The sequence below is a fragment of the Notechis scutatus genome, chromosome 2, assembly GCF_049901735.1.
Source record: "Notechis scutatus isolate UNSWTSFEM ecotype Mainland chromosome 2, rNotScu1.2, whole genome shotgun sequence".
NCBI classification, from domain to species: Eukaryota; Metazoa; Chordata; class Lepidosauria; order Squamata; family Elapidae; genus Notechis; species Notechis scutatus.
The window spans coordinates 50,661,227-50,682,507 of NC_142010.1; the positions used below are offsets into that span (position 1 = coordinate 50,661,227).

At 38.9% G+C, this 21,281-nt stretch overlaps 1 protein-coding gene across 2 annotated transcripts in view; it reads right to left on the bottom strand.

The window, feature by feature from the left end:
* Positions 1-1,794: 1,794 nt before the first annotated feature.
* Positions 1,795-21,281, bottom strand: part of TPRA1 (transmembrane protein adipocyte associated 1) — a 42,489-nt gene continuing 23,002 nt past the window's right edge. For both annotated transcript variants that reach the window (XM_087954685.1, XM_087954686.1), the window contains 8 exons: positions 16,529-16,615; positions 15,704-15,776; positions 12,968-13,047; positions 10,974-11,084; positions 10,712-10,772; positions 9,398-9,500; positions 6,882-6,962; positions 1,795-4,771 (listed from right to left, as the gene is read on the bottom strand). In XM_087954685.1, coding sequence (XP_087810811.1) covers positions 4,537-4,771; positions 6,882-6,962; positions 9,398-9,500; positions 10,712-10,772; positions 10,974-11,084; positions 12,968-13,047; positions 15,704-15,776; positions 16,529-16,615 — 831 coding nt within the window. In that variant the 3' untranslated portion in view covers positions 1,795-4,536. The remainder of the gene's footprint in view (positions 4,772-6,881; positions 6,963-9,397; positions 9,501-10,711; positions 10,773-10,973; positions 11,085-12,967; positions 13,048-15,703; positions 15,777-16,528; positions 16,616-21,281) is intronic.

The window sequence follows — 21,281 nt, forward strand, 5'->3', positions numbered from 1 at the left end:
ATAGGGCTGGTCTTAAAACTTGCAAACTTCAAATAGTGCAGAACATACAGAAACACAAAAACTTAGGGATTTAATGGCTACTGTTGTTTGATGTTTTCTATTTTCCTTTCAACCAAAATAATAACTGCCATGCAGAAATCTAATCAGAACAGCCAGAGTTAAGCATTTATTTATTTTGCTTTAATATTATCAATCTGGATTTATAGGCTTGTTAATAAAATTGATTTTAACATTTTAACATGATACCCATGCTTACTTTTGAAGTTCAGGAACCGTACTTTCTTTTTAGCCAAAACCATTTCTCTTGTTTTATTGTACAAGAATTAGCTTTTTCAGCAATGAAACAATAGTGACTCTATTCTGGAAGCCCTTGAATATAACTGCAAACATTAAGAAACATACAAATTCAATTGAAAATGAGGGTGATGAAACCCATTAATTTGCCACTTGTGGAATGTTATGATCAGTTTTCTCGTTTAACTCTCATGTCTCTTATTCTGTACCCAAAATGAAGACTTGACCCTCCCTCTTAATAAAACATTTTCACTTTGCCGTAAATATTCAGGATTTGTACTGTTGGGAGGAGCAAAAACAACATTTTGCTAAGTTAGACTCTCCCAAGTTCGGGATCAAGTTTTTATCCGCTTCAGGGCAAATTCAGGTGCCCGAGTTTTACAGGAAATGCAATTTATAGTATATTTTATTGTTTGGAATTTATATTCTGTGCTATTCAGAGTAATAATGGAACAAAGTACTAGTATTAAGTACTAGCTGTCTGGATTTTTTTTCAAGCCCCATTCAAAATACTATATTGCTGTTTAAAGTCTAAAACAGCATGCACCAATAATTGTATCCCACAGGCAAAGATAACCAGGGAAATGTGCTTTGTTGTGGTTAAAGGAAGTTTTTCTTTTTCAGTTGTCAGTCAGCACTAATTTTGCAATTATTGATTTCATACTTTTTCATTTACTCAGATGTTTAATTATGGACCAGTGAAGTTGCTGCCATTTTTCATTGATCATAGTATTTTATATTTCTACAGTCCTGGTATTCACGAAGATGAAGGACAAGTTTAATAAACAGAGAGGCATTTCAAAAATAGTTCACTTTATTGAGTAGAGGGACTTACTCAAAGCAAGCACTGGGGGGGGGGGGGGAGAATAGTTTTACCATAATCTCTTTATATCTAACTAAGCAACATAAACTGAATCTGCTTCACATGTGAATCCCAAAAGTACTACAGGTAGTCCTCAACTAACAGTAGTTCACTGAGTGACAGTTTGAAGTTACAGTGGCACTGAAAAAAGTGACCTATGACCATTTTTAACACTTATGATTATTGCAGAATCCATGGTCGCATGACCAAAATTCAGATGCTGGGAAACTAGTATGATGGTTGCAGTGTCCCAGGGTCATGGGATCCCCTTTTGCGATCTTCTGACAAGCAAAGTCAATACGGAAGCCAGATTCGTTTAACAACCATATTACTAACTTAATACCTGCAGTGATTCACTTAACAACTGTGGCAAGAAAATATCAAACCCAGTTAGTTCTAGGTTGATGTGACACTGAGCCCTATCTGAAGGTGTGATCACAATCTGAAAACACCACTCTAAAACTTAAGCCAGATTTGACTAAAAACAATCTTAACAATGACTTTTCTCCTTAAAATAAAAGCATTTCATTACAGTATAGCAGGCTACCTTGGGTGTGTGTTTTTTTTTTTTTTTGGGGGGGATTAGCAGAAAAATATGGGAATGCAGGCAGATTATCGCTGATGGGGAGATGTCTTCATTTACGTCAAAGGTCATGTATTTTACAGACAAAAATATACATAGCTTTATTTTTTAAGTTTGTTCCAACATTTCATGAGAGATGCAATACATTCACCTCCACAAACATTGCCCGTTTATGGATGGTATTTTGCTCTGAACATGGAAGGCATTATCTATATACACTTTAAAATCAGTATACTTGGAAGAAGACATTTCTTTCACTTAGTGCAGTTTCTCCTCAGCAGCAGAAGACAAAGATAGATATATAAAGAGGCGTTTAACAATCAAGTCATTGTGGTGATGAACAACAGGATTCTACAGTGGAAAAGTGATCATAGTTGACTGAATGGACGATATTTGATGCAGAACATGGTTAGTAAACGTATCTAAAATGTAATCTCATCCCGATTCACATTATCAAAGATATCCATCTTCATATTAAGAATCCTTTCATTTCACACATGCACCTTAAGGTGCCGGAAGCTTTCTCCAACTTTATTCCTTCCAGATCTGTGGGTCTATAACACTAATCCACTCTAATGAGACTAGCCCATGTAAGGATATTGGGGAATTCTGGCTGGGGAGGAGAAAGAGATTGGGATATCCTATAGAAGTAGGGAATTGAGAAATTAATAAAAAACTGACCAGTTGCCTGGGAATACAAGTTTTGTATGATCCAGCTCACATAATGCTGCAATAAATTATCATTTCTGAACAGAGGTTTCCACCAGCCTAATTCCAATTAACACCATAAAAATTAATGAGATGTCAATTACAAATTATGTAAGATTTCTTGCCACAAGACAATAATGCTTCTAACACCAGCAAGTCAAATTAAAGTACCAAATTGTGATGTTTAGAAACTGCTACTCTGGCCAACAACAAAATTAAAGACATTTTTTTGTTTTCTATCATATCAAACATGCTAATCTTCATTAACAACACATCCAAATAGCAGTTTTAAGCATGAGTCTTCTTTTTCTGAATTTTTCTGAATTTAGATCATTTTGAAACACTTAAAACCAAGATCTTATGTACATTGGTGTTGGCTTTAGCAAGCAGAAATCACAAATGGCAGAATTTTTAGGAAAAAGGGAATAACGTCTGCATTCAGTAGACAAAATATTTTTTTTTCTTTTTGTGCCTCAGTTCTAAAAGGCTTCCTTAAAGCAAATAAATTTTTAAAAAATTGCTGTGAGTTTCTGGAATCCTAACCTTATTCATCCATTTGTAGCATAAATGATCCTGAATTAATTGCCATCGTAACAATAGGAAAAATACATTTTGGTTTGTCATTCTTATTTTATGGAATTTTAAATCCAATTAGCTGTGTCTACACTTGCCTCCTAGCCAGTCTCTATTCAAATAATTTTACCCACAGTTCGCACACTATTAAGGGTGCCCATAATTATGCATTTTCCACTTAACCTTACAGCAAGAACATCAACAACAACAAAAGGCATAATGCATGGGCACAAAATGCAAGCTTTTTGGAACATTTTAGATATGCTATTTTTCTTCTTGCCTTCAAAGTATAGCCAATCTTATATTATTCTCTTTCCAGAAGCATCTTGATTATAATAAAAGAAATTAACATTCTTTTACTTTACTAATCTCAAAGGAAAGCCTCCAGAAGTCTTCCAAATTCGGGCATTACCAACTTCACTAATGCAATTATCAGCCAAGTGTTACCAAAGATTTCAGAAAAACCAGGTCCAACACTATCCTTATTAATACGGTCCTAACCAGGAGGACCAGACCACAACTAATATTATAAATAGCTTGTCTTTAATCTAGACCCCATAGTGACTTCAGGCTTGCACTCTATTTAGATGCCATCCCAAGCATCAATAGCAAGCTGTCTAAAACAGGCTCCTAAAATATTTCTATTTGCTCTTCTACCCTTTTCATTTTAGAATTTCCACCCAAGCCATCTTCTCCCTACCCAATCCCATTTGCACAGAAGTGCTGTTGGTCTTACAGTACATCATTCCATAACACTCACTTGGCTACATTCTCATTCTGAAAATTATACAGTGTATGAAACATGCCTGCATGTCAATAAATCACAGTAGTTCAGTCACACAGCAATGTGTTCCAGAGACCTTTCCTTGCTGACTACTTTCCTTTCCTCTCCTCCTCTATGTAAGGTCTTTTTAAAATGCAATATACTCCCAACTTCCCTGGGAAGAATTATGAGATGCTCAAAAACTTCCAGAGTTCTCCCACCTCCATTTCAATCATACATTAGTTGCCCAAAATGCAGGAACTTATTATCCTCCAATTCCAAAGTGAAGGTTACTGCTGGGAATTTGAACTTGTTGGGAATACAAATAATAACTAAATCAAACCTAAAAATAAAATAAAATGCGAACAAGGCATTCCAACCTTAATTTCAGATTGTTTGTGTGTGGGTGTGTATCCGGAGGAATAGTCAATATTCCTGGTAGAATGTGCATTTTATCACGAACAAAAGGTGACAAACGGTCTAACCATGTAGATTTGGAATGCCAAGAATATGAAAAGTCAGCATTTATGCATGTCTGAAATGAAGCAATCTGTACGCTGTCTCACAAAGATGAGTATTGTCCTTCCAGGAAGACTACAGTTGTCAATTTTATGTTCCATACAGAATTCAAATATCTTTGTTAAAAATAACACCTCCAATGAAAGAGAAGGACAAACACATCAGAGTTCCAAAAGATTATCTGAATGGAACAATGGGTGCAAGAGAAAGTGATTCTTTCAACCACATCTGCCTTTAGGAGTTAATGGCTTTCCATCGATCACTGTCAATGCTATTGATGCTGCCCACGTGGTACGGCATGGAAGCAACATCGTCCAGGTATGCCGTGGTGTCAATCTGAGTGTTGGAGTAGAAGCCAGAATCCAGCCCTTCTTTTTTGGTTACCCCATAAGCATGGGGAAGATGCACATCAACATCCTCAGGTTCATCCACCTGGCATTTATAGGAGAAGAGGATCTTTGGTTCAGACCTAAAATAATAAGAAAGAAAAGGAGAAGCTCCTCTAATTCTGGGTAAGGAGAGAATCTATTGCTCATAATCATCAGCATCATCTTTTAACAACCCCATAATCCCTTGCAGGGTAGAGTCTGGGCAATCGAATGGAGCTAGCGGAGTGTTTAATGGCCGGATACCCTTCCTGTCACCAATGCGGAGTTTTTGTTCAGCAGATTCTCATTCTATCCAGAGAGAGAAATATCTGCCTCTACCTAGGACCGAACTCACAGCCTCCTGATTGTGAGGTGAGAGCTCCACCTCTAGACCACCACACCACTCCTATTGCACATAATTCCTGAAATAAATAGCGATCGGCAATATATAGCTTATTGTTTATTTGTATCTCGCCTGCTTTATTATTTTTACAAACAACCCAAGGTGGCAAACATATACAACAAATCTTCCTCCTATTTTTCCTCACAACAGCCTTGTGAGGTAGGTTGGGCTGAGAGAAAGTGACTGGCCCAAAGTCACCAAATGGCTTTCATGGGTAAAGTAGGATTTGAACTTTCAGCATCCCACTTTCTAGGCTTAACCATTAGACCAAACTGGCTTTCCTTTATTGTTCTTGTATTCATAACTACAATCCTAAATAATATTGTTGATTTAAGAACCAGCATCATACTAAAATCAAACGCCTACATCAAAATGTCTATTTGAATTAGGGTAAGCTTTGATGTGCTATACCCCTAGCATTGGGCAAAGAAGCTCTGGTATTATCTAACTTTAACAGGCATAAAAATACTTCTAACTCATCAAGTAATAAAATAGACTAACATTTTGCTTGCTCTAAAAATCATGCTATGTATATTGTAATTAAAATTAAATGTGAGTTAAATGTGAGATGGGCAGCTATATAAATTAAATATGAGATGGGCAGCTATATAAATTAGAATAATTAATTAATTAAAATGCTCTCCTCAAGCAACATGGCAAAAAAACACACTTTCAGAACGTTCCTTTTCTCTTAGTTAATTACCACAATGCTCAACTTTTAAAAAATGACATATGCCTGTGGCATTATTCCCCTGTGCTATCTGCTACAAGGAACAGCTGTGTGAAGCAGAAAAAAGGCTGAGTTTCTGCCCTTTTAATAGAGATTACCAACTGATGAGGTTTGTCCATTAAATTCAGGAACCCTCTTCATTTTTGCTAAGCAATCCTACAAATACATTTCCAGCAAAATCAAAAGCTAACTATAAAAAATATGCAAGTTCTGGATAAATCTGCCTGAACATAAAACAGACAGAATAACTGATCAGCAATTTAAGAGCAATTTAAATTATTTCAAGTATTTCTCAATTCCCCATGTGGCCACCAGATGGCAGTCTAAATTCAATAAATATTCTTTTAGAACACTGGCAAAAAGAATTCCTGGTATTTACTAACCCTGGGAATTAGAATTGCTTTATTCTCTTCGGCTTTGTAACTGAGATGAGCATCACCCCCTAGAGCCGGAAACAACTAGCATGTATGTGCAAGGGGAACCTTTACCTTTTATTCTGTTCACCAATTTAGCTAAACTGCACTTTATTATTTTTTAAATGGCCTTATTGTCTCCATTTCACAGACCAACATAATGTATAGTGTTGCTGGGCTTACAACTGAGCCTCACATTTATGGCCATTGCATATGATCAAAATTTGAGTGATTGGCCACCTGATATGCATTTACAGTTGCAGCATCCTGGTATTACGTGATCACCATTTTGTGACCTCTCCACCTGGCTTTCAGCAAGCAAAGTCAATGGAGAAGCCAGGTTCATTTAATGACTGCATGATTCACTTAACAACTGCAGCGATTTGCTTAACAATGCTGTCAGACAAGGTTGTAAAATCAGACGTGACTCACACAGAAACTATGTTTCCATTAAGCAATGGAAATTCTGGTCCCAAGTATGGTGGAAAATAGCAGATTACCTCTACACTTTTTAAAATTGCTGTTCTCATTACTATTGTTGGAATTTCAATTCAATTACTGTATAGTGAGGAAGTTATCTGTCTGCTCTAGTCTAAACTTCCCTGGACACATAACCCCCAAAAACAAGATTAAGGGACTGTAATAAAATAAATGAAAAAGCTTACCCAAAGAAACTTTTCAGAAATGCCACATAGATGAGTGGAGCAAAAAAGCTGAAATAGAGGAAGGTGGTGGCATCCACACAGCTGTGAACAGATGAAACGCAAAAACATTTAGCATCTGCTTCTACACTACTAACATGCATGCCCCACGGGCTCAATTTTCAGGAAAGGGTTGTATTCCTTGACAACAGAGAAACCAAGAAAGAAGGCTTAGTAAATATACGTTTTCAGAGGGGACAGTTCCCAGGCCTGGCTTCTTCCTTCAAAGACCTCCAGAGAGTCAAGGTCAGAGTAGATACTTTCAGAGTTTCTCCACAAAAGGGCCTTTTATCACACAGTGTTTGCACAGCCTAGGGGACAAAGGGGCCACAAACACAGTTCAATGACTGCACTAAACCTATTCTCAATAATGCCTAGGGCCATCAGGTTTCTCTCATGAATGTTCATTTTTAAAAGGTAGGAATGATTGCGTTTTTGTTTTATTCTGATAATAGGTACCATTATGTGTTCGCTCTCTCTCTTTTTGTTACATCATGGCACAGCAATTGCCAAATCAAAATATCCTTGAAACAAATCACAATATTATTCTCCAGCTGTAAGGTTATCTATTCCCAACTACTAGGGAATAAATGAATGCTGCTCTTGTACCACAAAATGAATAAAAGCACATCCAGTTTGTCTTAAAGCAAGGGGGCGGGGGAGTATGTAGGTCTACTTAAAGTTGTACTCTTTGTCGTCTAAACTTTTTTTTAATTTATCCAATTTCTAGGCTGCCCATTCCAAAAATAACTTCAGGGGGCACTTTATAAAATTTCCAACAGAAAAAAACATATATTCTCACAATTACCTGCAATGAAATTACCTGAAAAAACCTGCTGCCACCCCATGCAAGGGTGAGGAGAAAGCCATATTTTTAGGGCATTTTCGGAAACAGGTGGGTTGAGCAGAGCAGAGCAAAACTCTGGAGAGATTCTGTCCCAGGGTGCAGGCCCTGAAACTGAGGGGAGCTGCTTCCTGGGTACCAGTAGATGCCATTCCTTAAAAACTACTTATTTTTCTAACAGTTCACCCTGCTTTTGACAGAATTTGTGGTAAGATGGGTGACTATATAAATGTTTTAAATAATCAAACACAGTCATGGCAAGGAAGTCTGGGGTTCCTTTTGCTTTTTCCTTTACTGGTTTATTTTCCACGAGAAGCTTCGTTTGTGAATTCATTCTCACAACCGTACATGTGTAGGAGACTAAATCCAGCCCATTGCCAATCCATTTAGTGCCTACTTTGCTTGTGGTTTAAGTTTGTCACTGTCGTTCAATCCATCTCCAGTACAGGATGACAGCAAGGTGTTTACGATAGGCATAAGCTGAATGTGGTAATACAGATTTTCCATACGACTGAGCCAAGCACACAGTGGCTCTTAATGGTGCCTCTCAGTGCTTTGCCCACGTTCGGCGAACTTGTTTCTGTTACTTTAACAGAAGTAAGCAGTTGCAATCTTCACCGCTACTTGGAGTAAGCTTTATTAAGTGGTATATACTTTTCAGAATGAGAATGTAGCTAAGTGGTGTAATCTACACAGACTTCTGCTAAATAGGCTTCTTAGAAGAAGTGAGCCAATGGTCCTAGGGTACTTGATAGTGCAGTTCCCAATTCCATGAGGAAGAACAATAAACCATTCTTTTATAAGAAAAATAGCTCTTTTACAGGGGAAAACGGGGTCTTCTGTGGGAGTTCTCACTTTGTGCTCTTCTTTCTCCTCTTCAGTGGACCAGACCTGCCGCCACGACCTAACCTGATCTCCCCCTTGTTAATTGCACTGGCCAAACGTTAGGGAGGTTGGCCTAAGGCCAAACACACACAAGGTTGAGATCAAATTGACTGCCTGTGCCACCCCAGCTCCAATGTCACTCAGTTTCAAGTAGGGAAGGAGGAGCTGCTGGCCTAAGAAACCCACAAGAAGATTCTCACATGTTCCCAGGACGAAGATGAAAAATTAATGTATTTAATGCAACTACAAGAAACTAGCATGCCACCAGATGAATTACTCCAGGCACCAAAGAACATTCTCCCTGTGTGTGAAATAAAAGGGGAGATCTTTGACTCACTGTTTGGTTCAGCCTACTTAAATAAAGCAGTGCTCAAAGCAACAGGGACCAAGTATCTTGATTTCCTCCCACTGACCTTTACAGAGATAAGAGAAGGACAGAGACAAAGACTTTAGACTTAGGAATCAGGCCACAGTGATTACTCTCTATTATGGAACATAATTCACTCCCCATCAAAAGGAGGAAAGGGCCCAGGGAAGAAATGATGGCTTCCATATGCAATGGCAGATAAAAGAATCCAAGGGGCCACCCCTGAGGGCACAACAGGGATGGGAAAAGAGTTGTCCCTCAGTAACTTCAGAGTCTATACCTGAAAAAGCTAATCTTTATTGAAAAATTGGTTGGAAACTGTTTGCCTCCACCCAAAAGTCATTTTGATGGTTCTATGGCTCTATCAGACTTCAGAATACCTACCATAAGCCTTCAATGATACCTGCACAAAGCAGAGCACTGCCGACACCTTGCACTAAATTGAGCACAGCAAGAATTCCTGCATAGATATAGAAACTCTTCCTTGCTGGAAAAACACAAGAGACAGAAACAGCAATTTACTGAAAGATTTTTTTTAAAGGGAACACAGTAAAACCCAGCATTGAAAGCACTTGAGCACAAAATGCCAATTTCACAGCACTTTCCATTTATGATTGGACCATCTACTTATGTGCAATTTCAATTTAACATAAATTAAATTTAACATAACTTGAATTTGCTCATTCTCCCACTGCTTCTTTGTATTATGGTCTCAAAGGCCATCCTGAATGGCACTCATCCATTTCATTTCTTCCACTGCACTTGAAGGTTAAATAATAAAGTTAACGAAGACCACAATTATATATTCATGCTAAGTGTAACCACAGTTTAACACTCTAAAATTGAAGGCAGGAAAGGGAGTGTCATTTGAAAGCACGGCTGCTTCTCTCACCAAGAACCTATTTTACCTGATATGAAATAAAGAAAATCAAAATTAGGTGCTCTGTTGCAGGTTTCATGTGCTACCGTGTTTCTCATATAATAAGGCCGGGTCTTTTTTTTTTTTTTTTTTTTTGAGCCCCGAAAAAATGGCTAGGCCGTCTTTTCGGGGGTGACTTAATTTCCTCCCCCCCCCCCCTTGCATCTTCGGGTGGGTGGGCGGCGACGGCTTGGATGTTGACCTCGGCGTTGGTGGGGCACTTTGTATTGGGGTCAACGCAGGCAGCACCATATCCGGGTGTGCAACAAAAGTACTTCCAAACGGCAAGCCCCCCCACCATCCCCCCCATTTCGTATGCTTTAATATAGGCCTTAATTTGGGGGGAGGGGCTTAATTTCATTTCATGCCTATAAAACATGCTGGGACTTCCTATTGGGGGAGGCCGTATTGTTGGAGAAACAGGGTATAAGATTTGCTTTTCCCAGGAAGGGTCTCAGTTTCTCCTTCCCAATCAAATAATAGGTGCAAAAAAATTATCTCAAGTGCAGAAGGCCCTGAGGCCACTAAGCTGATGACTGTACTTAATGCCAACTTCTGTAACTCTCTCCAGATTGGAGAATGCTTTTGTTATCAGTTAGTTCAAGGAAGAATAGATTCAGTGCTACTATAGCTACACTTGCAAACCTTTAAAGAAGAAAATGACTGGGTTTGACCTGCAAGACAGCAGGAGCAGCAGCCTGCCTTTGGGAACTACGGAAACCCTAATACTGCAGAACTGAACAAAATAATCCAGCTTGAAGAGAGAAAAGTTAACTTACATGGCAGAGAAATACGATCCTTCAAGGGAGTTTTGGGAAGCACCACCACAAAGGAATAAACCTATCATGAAGAGAAACGGCAGATGGGTGGGCATAGAAGCTATTAATGGCAGACAGAGATTATCCAAGATCCTGCCTTATTTTCATTGTGACTAATATTGTTGTATTTACAAGATATTAATAAGATTTTAAAAAGGCAATTCTAGTTATCCAGGAAAAATGCCAATGTTTTGGTGCTCAAAAAGTTTACTTTCTTACTTACCAGGAAGAAGAAACTAGAGCTGGCAAGCCAGAAATGCCTTCCTCCATGGCTATAAATATTAAAATCTTCTGCTGAGAGTTGAGCATCAGGATAACGGATTTCGAGAGTTCCCTGAAAATTGATAGGGAGCAATGAGAAAAGACATTCTGTAAATATTTACAAAAAACGCTCCTGTTTTCATTCTGAAATGCTTGAGGAAGAGGCATCACTGAAAAGTCAGCACTTTGCATCACACCATCTCTCAGCCTATTTTGCAAAAGAGAAGCTTCAGAATATTTGTTATACCTGGAACAATGATAGCCTTTGGATTTAATTCCCAGGATAGAGATAGACACAAATGAGATTCCATTAATGTACTTTAGATTGCTCCCACGTTGCTTGGTGAAATTAAAAAAAAAGTGTAATAGTTATAGTAGAAGAAAATGGCACCTACAACAATCTAAGTAACATTATATATTTAACATAACCCTAACCTTGACCAAGACTTGACAGGAAGTCACGGATTTCCTGATTTTACAACTTCTGTATTTGCTTCTTCTATACCAAATAGAAATCTCATAGTTTGGCTGCAAAAGATTCTTTGTGGCAGAGAAAATGACATCCTACAGTCTATTTATTCACTTGTACCTTTTTTTCCAGATTGTAATTCACAATAATAAACAAGGCACAATAATCAAGCAAAAATAGCTAATAAATACATTAAAACATCCCAACGTGATATATGGAATCCAAACCCCAAAATCCCCCCCCCCCATTTTTTTTTCCAGAAACTGATAACCAGACCTCTAATGGGAGATAATTTCAGAAAGTCAGCCACATCATGGAAAAACACTTAAGATAGCACCTGAAAATGAGAAACAACTAGCTGCTTCTCCTGGCGTGATCAAACGTGTTAGAGTAACTCGGGGACAGATGCAGTCCTGCAGAAAATTTAGCACCAAAACTGCAAGTTAAAACCAGTAGAAATAACTGGTTGTCCACTATCAATGAGAAGGGTAGGATGACACTTACAGCCATGATGGTCTTAACTTACTCTTCTTTCTGGTTTCTTTCTCCTGCCCTTTGCACAAATTAATAGTCTTGGCACCATGCACAATGGCTTAGATATCAAACGCTTATTGTCAGCCTTCAAGATCTTCTTCCTTTCCTTTGCTTCTTTCCGGCTGCCATGAGTAACAGGGGGGTGGAAGGGGGAAATGTATGGGACGTGAGCCGAAAGTGTTACTAACTGACATTGTATAAACTGGAGAGGGTTTCTGATTCCTGCTTAGCTTTCTCTTCTCTGCACAACTTTATCTGACTAAGCCAAGGTCAACTAATCATCACCACCTGGAGATGTCCACATGATGAAGTTCACAACTTTTAATTGGAAGAACAGTTTGAACTATTGGGGGTGGTAACGTTTCACTCCCTTGATATATGTGATGTACGTGCCTATTTCCCCAGATTCAGAATTTTCTTGTTGCTACCACTGACTTCCAGTAAAAGACATCTTTTCTCTAATTACAAGAGTCTAAGTATTTCTTTCCTGGATTTTGAACGGAGCTGACACTTATTGTATGTTTACATAATTGCTACCTCTGGCCTGAGAATCATGGGCTTCTATCTCAATCCTCTCAACATCTTAAAGTTTGCATGTTAGATGCCTTATTCTGACCAACATTAGACAAGGCAATATAGTAATGAAAGCTTAGTTAGTATTTCATGCCAAGCCAGCCAGTGTGATTTCTACACCATGATGTATGCTAGTAGTTTAGTCCATAAACTATTAAACTAACCATGGCTTAGTGCAATGTATCAACTTGGATTCTTGAACTCAAAATAACATTCAAGATTATTCCCTTCCCAACTTATCCCAAAATTTATCTTAAGACTTAAGTGGTTTCCAGCTTTATTTCACATTAAACCATCTGCTAGAATTTTGCACCAAAGAATTGCTTTTCCTTGAGAGCATAAACTAGACAGCCAGGTGTTTCTGCCTTAATTATGCTTACCTGTGTCACCGAGTAGGCCAACGACAGAACAGTGGTGATACCCAGGACACGCTTGACACTGGATTTGCTTTCCAGGTGGCCTAATGGAACGAAAATCATACTCTTGAGTCAACCCCTGAACAGCTTAGAGTGCCTGCCTCTCACAGAGCTTTTCTGGCTTCTAAATCCAAGGATCCAGAATTCATTTTAACTATTTACAGGTCACAGAACTGCAAACATGTAGCTTTACTCGGTGTAATCCTGCTGGGTCACAAAATGTGAATAACTACCAATTCCGGCTTGGCACTGTATGGAATCCAGGCCATTATAGCTTAGTAAACATCCCATGGTTGAAAAAACCCCATAATGAATCAATCCCAATAATCCTCATGAACTTTTTATTATATGGACTATGTTATGCACTGCAATTGTGAGGAAAGGGATCACATAAGAAGGGAATGGAATACTGGCCCTTTTAAAAGTCTATGTTAAGACAGGTGGCCAATAAAATTTACAAATAAATAAATAAATAGTGCAAGATTGCTCATTGCTGAAAATCAGAGGACCCTCAGACAAATCCAGCAATATTGATCTTGCATAAAGCGAGCTTCTCCCTTACATTGCCTGATGCAGAGATAAGCAGCATAAAGTTAAGACATGAGCATTAAACATCAACACACTTGAAAACTTAAAATTGTTATATCAGCACGTTTTGAAAGAGTGCCAGGTTTTTCTCCTTCAACTCATCCTTCATCCAGCTGCACTAAGCTAGAAAACATTGATTTATGCATGCAAAGAATAGGCAATGTATCCTATCTATCTCACACCAAATAAGTATTTCCTTAAGCTATTCTCAGGATGAAAAGGTAAGGATCAAAGCAGAGTAATTCAAATGCCTTGGGAGAGCATCCCATGGGACAAGCAGTCTATTTGTATTCCACCTGCCTACAGAATCACAGGGAGCCGCAAGGGAGGGACAGGATTAGCTCCTGCTATCTACAGGTAAAACAATACATGATGGTAATTTCTAGTACAAATCAGTCTTGCATACAGATTTTGTCAAACCATATACATAATAAGTTTAACTGTCTAACTATCAGATAACAGATAATCAGAGTTGGAAGGGACCTTGTAGGTCATCTAGTTCAACCCCAAGCGAGACCCTACACCATTTCTGACAAATGGCAGTCCAATCTCATCTTGAAAGTCTCAAGTGATGGCACTCCCACAACTTCTGAGGGCAAGCTGTTCCATTGGTCGTTTGTTCTCACTGTCAGAAAGTTTCTCCTTATTTCCAGATTAAATCTCTCCTTGTTGTTTCCATCCATTATTCTTTATCTGGCCTACAGGCGCTTTAGAAAATAACTTGGCCCCTTCCTCTCTGTGGTAGCCCCTCAAATATTGGAAGACTGCTATCATGTCTCCCCTAGTCCTTCTCTTCACTAGACTAGCCATGCCCAGTTCCTGTAACCGTTCCTCATATGTTCTAGTCTCCAGTCCACTAATCATCCTGGTTGCTCTTCTCTGTACTTTTTCTAGAGTCTCAACATCTTTTTTATAATGTGAATAAAACTGGATGCAGAACTCTAGGTATAGTCTTACTAAGGCTTTATAGAATGGTATTAGTACCTCACTTGATCTCGATTGTATCCCTCTGTTAATGCAACTTAGCTTTGTTATTGCATTAGCTTTTTTGGCTGCTGCTGCATACTGCTGGCTCATATTTAGCTGGTTGTCCACTAAGACTCCAAGATCCCTCTCCCTCTCACAGTTACTGCTATTAAGCCTGGTTTCACCCAGTCTATATGTGTACTTTTGGTTTTTCTTGCCTAAGTGTAGGACTTTACTTTTCTCTACATTGACTTTCATTTTGTTAGATACAACAAAATGAAATTCAGTGTAGAGAAAAGTTAAGTAAAGATACAGCCCAGTGTTCTATGTTTGTTATTACTGTTTTAAGACTGGGTGTAGGCTCAAAATTTGATGAAAAGAAGACTCTTAAAACTAATTTTAAAAAGTTTTGCAATATATATGTAGACACTGCTGCAAATGTGGGAGGGGGTGCCTTATGTTTTTTTTTTCCTTTTAAGATTACATATGGCTTATTCTCAGTCAGAGTAAGGCAGTGTTTCAAATTTCAGAGCAGGTACCTGGAAGCCTGGTTGAAACCATGAATTCACTAGATGTTGGCCTTTTTGCTCTCTCTTAGTCTAATATACACCAGAGTATTGTTATGAATAGGGGGGGCACTGGTATAGAAATGAAAAATAAATAAAATTTGTGATTTTATAAAAATATGTACTAAGCAGAAATACACTGGAACAGAATCAATAACTTAACAAACTGTTTTATTCAATAAAAGAATAGCAATAGCAATAGCCTTTAGACATATTGTCCTATAGTGCTTTACAGAACTATCTAAGTGATTTACAACGTCAGCATATTGCCGCAACAATCTGGGTCGTCATTTTACTGACCTCAGAAGGATGGAAATCTGAGCCAGTCAAGATTGAATCCTTGGCAGTGGGCAGAGTTAGCCTGCAATACTACATACCACTGTGCCACCATGACATTATGTGGCTGTCATCTACTACTGAGTAAATATTTACCTGTTCTTTGAATGCAGGGAATATTGAAATACTATTTCTTGTGTAAATTGATTACTGCTTCATTTTGCATTTTACTACCACCTCATATTTTAATTTATAGAAAAGAAAAAAAATAAGAGTGCCTATAATACTAAGAAAGTCTCCTTACCAAATGCAAGGCCCAAAATCACCATGCTCAGCTCAATAGCCAGAAGGAAAAATCTTGTGATTTCCCACAGGATCTAGAAGAGATGACAACACAGATCAGAGAGCCAAATTCAGCAAGTCAAAGAGAGAGTAAATGTGCAACATTAGTAATTTGAACATTAAAAGACACTGACCATTTTTAAATAAGTACATTATACATGATTCTGTTTTTTTGAATAATCACTATCATATACAAGAACTATTGGTAGTATCTACCTATGATATACCAACATTAATTTCTTTTTTGCACATATGCTATCAACTATAAGTGTTTCTTGCCAAATTATTTAGGCAGCAATAAACACCTAATTATTGTTCAGGAAATTTTGTTCACTTGGCCACAACAAGTTGAGCAAGTAAAAGTAATTCTTACTATGATGCCTTTTTCTTCCAGCTCCAATTACTCAAGAGGATGAACTTCAGCTTTGTACTTTATGTTTTGACACTTCCTTTCAAGTGTTTGTCTTATGCACCAATAGCCATAAGTTGCATTAACAACTCATTCTAAATTAGTTATTATTTGCCCACTTTGGATGGATATCTCCTACCCCCCCCCCCCCTAATGTACCTTGACTATATTTTGACCACCCCTGAATCCCTCCAACAATATCAGGAGAGTAATCTAACTGAAATTTCCAACTTTTTCTTTGAGAGGTATATGCCAGATACTCGAGTATATCTTTATTATCATCTGTGATTATAAGTTAGTATTAAATTCAATACTGAAAGTGGGAAAGGGGAAGGGATCAAATCTAGATCTACCTCTTAAAACTAAAGCTGATCTCACCTTGTCAGTAACTGTAGCAGCAGTAGAAGCACTGACTGTCATGGAGACAACAGCCCGAGCAATCCCAACCACAGCAACCACAAACACCTGGAAGAAAATAGCTAGGAATTTAGTAAGTGTGTTGTGCAGAGCTAACACATAGAGACTAATAATAATTTCTAAAAATAAGATCTTAAGACAGCAGAGAAAATAACAAATAGGATGCCCTGCTATAAGTGAGAAAGCTATAGAAAAATAAGCTTCAGGTTACCCATACTATCTATATCTATCTATCTATCTATCTATCTATCTATCTATCTATCTATCTATCTATCTATCTTCCATCTATCTATCTATCTATCTATCTATCTATCTATCTATCCATCCATCCATCCATCCATCCATCCATCCATCCATCCATCCATATTTCATGAAGGGCTACAGAAATGCTTCATGGTTGAATTTTTTAAAAACACTAAAAAGACACTTCATTATCTTATTCTCTTCTTAATAACATTTCAAAGCACAGTAATGCTCGTTATATTATATTCACAAATGTGAAGCTTCCTCAGTATATGAGAAAGTATATACTGTATACTTACAGTATATAATGAGTCCCAATACTTCACCTAAGTTGACTCTATAGGATCCTTTCTAATGCTGCACCAGTAAAATATATCTACTTTCTCTCTAAGATATTCCTGCCTTTCCAATCACTACTTGAAATGTTACATTGCTAAGCAATCCCACAACCATTGCCGAATGCTATCCCTACTGGATAAATGCCTCCAATGTTATATGCCCAGAAATGCTGTTAAGGCTAATACCGATAGTTACTACATTTGACTAACCTCAAATGTAGAATCCTGCATAAATGTCTCACTGTAATTTTTACAGCCTATAATGCTATACATTTATCCTGCAGTCTTATATGTAATTCCCCAGGGGAAATATTTATAAATTGTGTTTAGTGAATGTATCCCTGCAATTCCAAAGCAATACAAGTTTGCCACAGAACTTCTAAAGTTCCCAAACTTTTTCAGTCCACTGCCCCCTTGGTGCTACAAACTCATCCTCAATGCCCCCAACCCAGTGGCGGGATTCAAATTTCTGTGGGCGTGGCCTAATTTGAGGGTGTGGCTTGCTGGTCACGTGACTGGGTGGGTGTGGCTTGGTGGTCACGTGACTGGGTGGGCGTGGCTTGGTGGTCACGTGATTGGGTGGGCGTGGTTTGGTGACTGGCAAACCAAATACAAGTGGTCCTCACTTACTGGCCGGTTGCTTAGCAAGTGTTTATGACTGGCCTCCTCAGAACTACTTGACCTGTTTTTGGAGTTTTGACAGCCATGCACACACACATACACATACTCCCTTCCAACCCTGCTGAAGCAGGTCATTGGACTAGAATTGGCAAAGCATCTCTGATTAGATTCTAGTAGTGAATAAAATCTAATCAGAGATGCTTTGCCGATTCTTGTTGATTTGGTTTTTTTGTATTTCTTTATTTTATGTTGCTGAATTGCATTGACACGTGTGTCCCTTCTTGTGCACAACCCAGAAGCTTTTGTGATTCTTTGCAGCAAAAATTACCAACCTCTGGCTTTGCTCTACTTTTCAAGTGTGCTGGCACTGCTGTGTTCAAGGTACCAGCCCTGCAGGTCCACCCCATTGAGCCCGCTGCACTGGAGGGACCTGCCCAAGCAAGTCCGAGCGGAGCGGTACACCAAATCAATGGGGTGAGCTTGGGAAAGGGAAAGAGAGAGAGAGAAAAGAAAGAAAGAAAGAAAGAAAGAAAGAAAGAAAGAAAGAAAGAAAGAAAGGAAGGAAGGAAGGAAGGAAGGAAGGAAGGAAGGAAGGAAGGAAGGAAGGAAGGAAGGAAGGAAGGAAGGAAGGAAGGAAGGAAGGAAGGAAAAAGGGAAAGAAAGAAAAAGGGACAAAGAAAGGGGGGGTGGAGGGGGAGGGGGGGAGAGAGACCTGATGCATCAGATTGAAATGAGGCCTAGCTTAGAGGCCCTTTTCTACATTGAAACATCTTTGGCTTCTATTAATTAAAGGTTTTGTGGACGAAACATGGCCAAGACTATCAGGAAGCTTTCACATTTTGTTGTGGCTTTAAACAGGATCCATTGGACTAGACCTCCACCCTAAAAAATTACTTTTCCCCAATGTATTACAGTGCCAATTCTGAAGAAGGCAAAACCAAAATGTATTGGTAAATTACAAGGAGAACACACACACACACACACCCTTCTAACCCTGCTGGAGCAGGTGATTGGACTAGAATAGATATCTCATTATCTTTCTCCTCCCTCCCTCCCTCCTACTTTATTTTTTTTCTTTCTGTCCCTTCCTTCCATCCCCCCTTTCTTTTTTGTCCCTTTTTCTTTATTTCTTTTTCTTTCTGTCCCTTCCTTCCATCCCCCCTTTTTCTTTGTCCCTTTTTCTTTCTTTCCCTTTTCTCTTTCTCTTCTTCCTTCTCTTTCTCTCTCTCTCTTCCTCTCTCTATCCCTCTCTCAGGCTCACCCCATTGACTTTGTACACCGCTCCGTTTGGACTTGCTTGGGCAGGTGCCTCCAGTGCAAGGGACTCAATGGGGTGGACCTGCAGGGCCTCGCCCCAAATGTGGCGGCGGCGGGATGTTTGAAAAGGAGAGCAAAGCCACTCTGGCTTTGCTCTCCTTTCCCAACGCTGCGTTCGGGGCGAGGCCCCGCAGGATCACCCCATTGAGCTCCTTGCACCAGAGCGTGCAAGTCAATGGGGTGATCCTGCGGGGCTTCTCCTCGAACGCAGCAGCAGCGGGATTTTTTTCTCACCCCTGAATTGTGCCCTGCTGCTTACCTCCTAGCGCCCCCCTGCCGCCCCCTTGCCTCTCAGCGCCCCCTAAGGCATCCCACTGCCCCCCAGGGGGGCGGTACCACCCACTTTGGGAACCACTGTTCTAAAGTCTCCTTTTGTTTGCCTCAATTTCCTGTTTTTCAACCCCTTATCACTCTGCTGTAAGTTACCTATTTTGTTTCCTTCTGAGCCTCTTTAGTCTTTGTTCCGTAAAGTCATTTCAGTTCTGCAGCTAAGTTTCTAATAAGATACGATTCCAAACACCTTTCCTTATTCTGACCTGTGGCTTTTTACTAGAGTTGCACTTCCAAATTTTCCACTACACTCTGTTAACAAATACTGTAAGCACGAAAAACAGCAGCACACATTTTGCTGAGTAAACAAGTAAATGGCAAAAATGTTCTACAAAAAGCCATCAGAGAGAGTATTTGGGAAGCAAGGAGACAGACTTAATCTGTTTCATAAATCCATTTTAAAAAGAGGAACATACTCAGAAAGACACCCCCCCCCCCCAAAAAAAAATTCCCAGCAGAAATTCCCAAATATCTAGCAGAGAAGTAAGTACAAGGTCGATAAGCATAAGAAAACTGAAAGTGTGACAGACTTGTAGGTGAAAAAACTGCAGGGGGAAATGACTGTTGCTTGGTTAGGTATTATCTGAGATCTCCCTTAATGAGTTCCATTATTTCTCTTAAATTGATTCTACAGGATGAGAAGCCATTTCTCTGGGATTAGGAGAAGCCTCTTAAGCTATTGCCTCTCTCCAAAAGCCTACATATATGCAATTTTGTCCAGTTTTCCTAGGTGAACAGAATTTCACACCGTGTTCAGACATTGTGATTTTGGAGTTCCTTCTAACTTTTCCACAGAGAAGAACACTAAGAAAACCCTGTAGTGTTTCCAGGAATACAGCTCCTAATTTATTCCTTGCTCTTCTATTTCAATTTTATACCATCAAGAACATTATGTGTTCTATGTTGGAACATGTGCCATACATGTGTCATACTTAGCAGGCATAATAACAGCCATGCAGGTAAAAAAAGCATGACTCGTCTGAGTAAAATAGCTTCTCTCCTGTTAATACCAGCCTTCTATGGCTGTTGCCGCTATAGATTGTTTCACCTATCCACTGGCAGAATCATGCCTTATTCCCCATTGTGCCTAAGGATAATACAATATCATCTTCTTTCTGTAAGAGGCAAGCAAATCCCTTATTTCCTTATTTTCTGAAGAAGAAATTCTTATGCAAAAGTGGAAAAGAAACTACAAAACAGAAACACAAAATTGCTTGGGAATGGGAAAAGAGAGTAACACAAAATAATTGAACCGTTATCCCAACACACACACACACACACACACACACACAGAGGCAGAAACAGATTCACAAACATATATATCACACAAAAAGTAGAATCTTTCAAAGTTAACTGAGTTTTCTCTTAGAATAATAATTAGAAGCTTTAAGGCAAAGGTAAGGAAATGTTTTTCTTCTCATTTAAATTCCTCTCTAATCTCCTTGCAACTGTTAGCAAGAAATAACCTTATAAATGTGGTAATGTAGAAATTGTACAGCTAAAGGAAAAACTTATCAATTCCCTCTTACAGCCTTCAACTCATTCAGTTAGTGGTAAGCAACCATGACACGGATATTCAGGGTTTTAACGTGTCTCTTGGTCTAGGTCAGGAAAAGGCAATGTGAGGTATTCCACATGTTCTTGATCTGTAGTTCCCCACTTCCTTCTCTACCAGCCACACTGGATGGCATTGCCACAGATTGGCCAGCAGAAGGATGGAAGGAGGAAAATTAGGAGACAAAAAAGAAAAATAGAGGTGTCAAACTTACTTATATTTTTAAAAATATTTCAACATCTTGAGTTATTTAAAGGGAGAACAGTTTTGCAAGGGGAAAGTAAGTCAAAGAGAAAAAGAGGCTGTTCTC